The sequence below is a fragment of the Sinocyclocheilus anshuiensis genome, unplaced genomic scaffold (assembly GCF_001515605.1).
Source record: "Sinocyclocheilus anshuiensis isolate Anshui unplaced genomic scaffold, SAMN03320099.WGS_v1.1 scaffold779, whole genome shotgun sequence".
NCBI classification, from domain to species: domain Eukaryota; kingdom Metazoa; phylum Chordata; class Actinopteri; order Cypriniformes; family Cyprinidae; genus Sinocyclocheilus; species Sinocyclocheilus anshuiensis.
In genome coordinates, this window is record NW_015548244.1 from 167,172 (window position 1) to 173,164 (window position 5,993).

The 5,993-nt window shown below is 38.1% G+C and overlaps 1 protein-coding gene across 1 annotated transcript; it reads left to right on the plus strand.

Moving 5' to 3' along the window:
* The first annotated feature begins 2,150 nt into the window (after positions 1-2,150).
* LOC107655139 (serine/threonine-protein kinase pim-1-like) lies at positions 2,151-3,721 on the plus strand. Its single transcript, XM_016442560.1, has 2 exons — positions 2,151-2,493; positions 2,595-3,721. The coding sequence occupies exons 1-2, from the start codon at positions 2,235-2,237 to the stop codon at positions 2,795-2,797; spliced, it is 462 nt and encodes a 153-aa protein (XP_016298046.1). The 5' UTR covers positions 2,151-2,234; the 3' UTR covers positions 2,798-3,721.
* Positions 3,722-5,993: the final 2,272 nt, after the last annotated feature.

The following is a 5,993-nucleotide window of genomic DNA, read 5'->3' on the forward strand; positions in this document are numbered from 1 at the left end:
TTCATACCTGGTACATTTTTCTCAGAGAGAAGACCGCAGTTCTCCATTCTCACGCTCTGTTAGAGGAAACGACTAGAAGACCTACTTCAAAAGTGAATGAAAGTGAAAATCAAACAACGCTATTCTGTTTACTCTGCTGACGCGTCACGATATTTATGAGGCGCATGTTTGGCTCATGAATATTAAGTTTAGTATATAGGAGCGAGTACCGCTCAGATTTTTGAGCCAAACCAATTTTCTATGCGGCTTCTAAATATACGGCTGATTCTTCCATTAAAGATAATCATTCTTTTTGCGTTAGAAATGTTTTATTGTATCTCTTTAATTACTTTTTCCTAATTTAATATCTTTCGTCAGCCTTCTTCAGTTTCCAACGGACTGCAATCAAATCTGAACATATTACACATTGAACAGACGCCCTCTACTGGAGAAACTAGCAACATGACAGCTAAATAAATAAAGACAAGAATACATGTTGACCAGAGATTTTGCATTGTCATACAGTTGCCCAAAAAGTATTTGGACACTTAAACCACACGTAGGAATATCACTGCATTAGATATAAATTACCAAACTAAAATATACATGCATTCATTAGCCTTTTATACCAAATATATACTGAATTTAGACAAAAATATTAACTGCTATCAGTAATGAAAACGTACCATACAGCAAAAATCTATTTTATTTTGTTTGATATACTAGGAAAACGTATTGGAAATTTGTCTTTATTTTAAAATCTGCCAGAATCTATATAAAATTTAAGCATTAATAATAAATTTTGTTTTAAGCCCTACAGGCCTATACATACAATATAAATACATTCAAATTAAAAAATAATAATTTAATACATTTTTATCATGTTTTATTAATTGGACTGAACGGAAATCATTAAGAAATTCTGAGAGGTTCGCCATAGTAGTAAAGAGCCGCGTGCGCGCGAAATTTAAAAATTAACGGTCATTTCGGTGTTAATGGCTGCCTGACTCGTTCGTTTATCCATCTCTTTTTTTTTGAATGATTACTTAAAATTAATATAGTTATGAGAGTAAATATGATTTCGAAGGGATTTAACATGCCTAGCTGAAGAGAACATGTTAAGCGAGAAGAAGTTTTTGTTTATGGATCAAAAGAATGTCCCGCTTCACAAACTACACTTCAGTGGTAAGAAATGAATGTACTGATATACTACTTTAAACTTAAAAGAAGTAGTTATAGGAATATGTTTCATTTTAATACAGCTCTACTTTGACCATGTAAACCTATCCGTCCTTTCACACACAATATCAAAAATACACATCCGTACATATAGGCATAAGATCTTTATTCCATGACAAGTTCAAGTTTTTGTTTACGGATCAAAAGAAGAATGTCCCGCTTCACAAACTACACTTCAGTGGTAAGAAATGAATGTACTGATATACTACTTTAAACTTAAAAGAAGTAGTTATAGGAATATGTTTCATTTTAATACAGCTCTACTTTGACCATGTAAACCTATCCGTCCTTTCACACACAATATCAAAAATACACATCCGTACATATAGGCATAAGATCTTTATTCCATGACAAGTTCAAAACATTGCTGTTATACGTCTTTATGTACTAATATGCTAAAACTATAAATGTTCAATATAGTCTCAATTAATTAAAATACAGTCATTGAAATTAATAATGTATGAAAATTAGTCTAAATTATTTTTAGATTAAATACAGCATCTCACATCACAAGGGACTGATCTCATGTGAAATTTAGTTTTTTCTTTTAATAGACTACAACATCTTCAGCTGCTACACTGTGGGCGATCAGCGGGGCAAAGGTGGATTCGGTGTGGTGTACGAAGGGAGACGTTTGGCGGATGACCTTAAAGTAAAAATATATAACCAAGCCACCAAATGTTTTTAACTCAACCCTCTACGTGTATCTTAATTAATTGAAATAATTTTTGTTTGTTCGTCAGGTGGCTTTGAAATACGTCACAAGGACAGCACACAGAATGTATATTCATTGTAAGTAGATTGCAATATAAAAATGTCTCATATTAATATTAATCACAAATTAAATTAACAAACTGGTCCAAGACTGAGCTAAATCCTTATCTGAGAAACCACCTCCATGTAACCATCATAATAACTTAACTCTTCTAGCCCTCACCATCCTGGCGAATAAAGGTCCCAGCGTGCCAGAAATCATCAGGCTGCTGGACTGGCAGGACCACCCTTACCACTTCGTCATGGTCCTCGAATGTCCCTCTCCCTGTGAGAATCTGGTAGAGTTCATGAGGCGTCACGGTGGAAGCCTTGATGAAGAAACGGCACGGCAAATCATGTGGCAGGCAGCTCATGCTGCAAACATGTGCTGCATCCGCAGAGTGCTCCACCGTGACGTCAAACTGAAGAACCTACTAATAAACAGGGAGACATCCGAAGTCAAGCTGATTGACTTCGGATGCGGGGACATTCTGAGGAGGTCACCATACAAGTCATACCATGGTATGTATGATATAATTCATTTCTTCTATCCTAATAGATACAGAAAAATCATGCTGCATTAATGCAAACTTGCACATCATACAAACTCCTCTCTCCTGCAGGCACAGCAGTGTACTCCCCTCCAGAGTACCACAGCAGGGGGAAGTACTACGGCAGGCCGGCGACAGTCTGGTCACCAGGGGTTCTGATGTTCACAATGTTATGTGGACGTTTCCCTAGTGACTATGACCTGTTCCTGCTACATTACAAGCACTGGTCCGAACCTGGCCTGTCAAAAGGTGAGATCTTCATCACAAAAAAATAACTCATTCAGAATCATACAAAGTATCTTAGTTTTGATTAACATGATCAAATAGAGCAGATATAAAGTTTAAGGTTATCAAATGTCCTTCCCGTCTTCCTGCACAGAATGCTGGCACCTCCTCAGGGCTCTCCTGCATGAAAAGCCAAGCCGGCGACTTGGTCTGGGGCAAATCATGTCCCACAACTGGTTTAAGGTAGTGAACCTGAGACCAGCTAAAAATAATTAATTTCTCATGGGAAGGAACCAAAAAGTCAAACCCGTTCTTTTTTCCGTTTTGTTTCAGGTCGTCACATAAGACCACTCCAGTTGGCGTCTCTCATGCAGCTTTGCGTCTTGCGGGGCGAGCAAACCTTGTGTAGCGTCTTGCGTCTTGGCTTGAGGAAGCAGTATTTGCGTCTGGCGGTACTGCTTCTGGAGGGATGTGTACATATTGTATACATGTACATACTTCTTTTGGTTGCCCCTTTTGTTTTTCCCATCATGGCCACTCCATTCCTGAGGTTCCTGCCACAGCTGGCCAAATACCAGAGCTCTCTGTCTCCAGCTCCACAATGACAGCGTTCGCATTCTCTGCCACCACACAGCTACTAAAGAGGTTCCTGGCACTGCCAGTTCAGAGCTTCTTGTCATGGCTGCCCAGAGCTCTCTCTCTCAATGCCATTCAGGACGGTCATGGTTGGACCAGTGATTCAGACACACCGAAGAGTCCTGTAATTGCAGTCTCAGAGGTTCATGTAACGGCCCCAGCCAGAGCCAGCACCCAAGACCATCTCAGTCCCAGAGATACCCGTCTCAGCAACCTCGGTCTCCAGGCTTGCTGCCGTGTCTGTCCAGACCCAAGGGCCGAAGGTTCAAATGCCAGAAATCGTCTGTCCTGCTGCCAGAGTTTCCTGTTATAGCAGCCACAGAGGGTGCTTTCATTCGTGCTCGGTCTACAAGCTCCAAGTATGAAATAAAGGAAACAAAATGTTTTCATTTAGCATATGCGTCAAACCAAAGTACTTCACAAATGAGGAACATCACAAACAATTTATCTCTCAACAATACTCACAGGACCACAATGGCAAATTTCAGTCAGAGGTAAGTAGAAGCTAGAAGAGAAAATACAGTTAAGAAAATGAGAAACTATGTTTTAATAGAACTTGTTTACAGAAAGTGCCTTTTTACTTTGTACCTCAGTGAGACTGAACCACCAGAAGCTGCTCGCTCGGAGACCATCGTGGAATGGAGAGAATATGATACCAAATATCACAAAGTTGTATTCCTTTAAATATATTCATATGTAAAACCTGTAAAAGATGGTAAGACAAAGGTGTAAAATATTCCTCATTATTGATCTGTCCTGGTTAATATATCAATAGCTGTTGTAGTAGCCAATTTAAATTTTAAAAGCTAGCATACTTTATCTAAATGAAACGCATGTTGAAACGGACATCATGGTATGGAACTCAAACATTGTAAATTAATTATGGACTATTTTATGGTGTTTAGGGCCTTTCATTGAATGAACAAGTGGGAAGATTATTTAATAGTAGTCTCAGCATTGTCTTGCTGCTCTAATTTACATAAAGTTCAACTTTAAACCAGGGGCGAGACCTGAAATGTTCAAGCGAGTGGTCCTACATAAAACTGGGTGGGCAAAGTGTAGGATATGAAAACTGCATGTCAAAATACAGCACAAAGGTTCAATACACAATACTTCTAAAGCAGTGATGAACATTCATTTTAATTTCAACATTTACTAATACATTATTAAAATAAAAAGATCTGTTAACATTCGTACTAACAAAAATAACAACGAACGGTTGTATTTTTATAACCCAACGTTAACAAATATAATAAATATTGTACCAAATGTATTGCTCATTGTTAATGTTAGTTAATGCATTAACTAATGGAAGTTTATTGTAAAGCATTACCTCAGTCTTCGCAGATGATTTCATAATTAAGTCTGTCGAGGACCGCAGAAATGTGCGCAGCTGCAACTTATGCAGTTTGTTGTGGCGAACAGGATCTAGCACGTTTATGTGTTTCTTTCCTCAAAGAACGCATCTGTTTAGCGAATCAAACACTGTACCGATGCTAATATGATGCTTCAAACACGCTCGGCTCTGAAGTTTCCGATCGATAAATCCATCATCCGCAGGTGCTCTGTTAGACGGTTCGGATTCAGTGCTAAGGCTTAGTTTCAATCTGCATATTCAATATATACTTTTTAAAGAATTGATCTGATTGATATTTGTTTCGCTATTTTTCAAATTCAACTTCACAAACGCGCATTTAACGTTACGTCGCAAAGCATTGTGGGTGGGACTAACAGAAAGACCAATCATCATTTTGACAAGCGTATAGAAGGGAAAATGAAGAAACTGCCTATAATTGACCAAGAAAACTCGCGTTTAATATTTTTTAACTAAATATATAAAGTTATAGTAGCCTCGCCACTGCTTTAAACATGTTTGTGTATGAACATAACAATTTTAGCACCCAAACAGGATTCTGCTGCTTATTTGGCAAAATTAATATAAGCTATTCTGTGTCTTAAGACAAGTTAAGTTAGAACAAGTTCAATAAATAGAATCGACTCAGAAGAGACGTGAATGAATGCACGTGTGTCGCATGATCCACAAATGCACATTTTAATCGCTACCTGCACAAATTATGATACTTTAATACAAACTATAACATTTGTATTCACAAATATGTCTACTCAATGGAATGCGCACGTGAGTGGGGCTGGTGCCATCTAGTGGTCGCTGATTTTCTGTGGCCCAGCTGCGCGTGGATCGCGAGCCGTGTGTGGTATGTTGACATGCTTTAATGTTCAAAAAACACATTATTTTTCAAATACTGTACATTATTGTAGGTCCTCAATGACTCAAATTGAAAGGTATTTGTTTGTGGTTAGTAAGATACATGCATAAAATGTATGCAGTACATGGATAATTGTGCGTGCATCTATTAATCATTTAGAGTCTAATATCATCCCGTAATCGTGCCACTTCTTTTCTCTCCAATACGGTAGGAAGTTAAATGAAATGAAATATGGAGGATGTTAACTGTGACAAGGTGATTGACAGGCCAGTTTACAGTGTAGCTATAGGACAGAGCGCTCTGTTAAAGACGCAAATGTATGACGTGATAGTATGTCCCAAAGCTTGCCTACTCTTCTACTACACACTCAAAAGTGTGTACT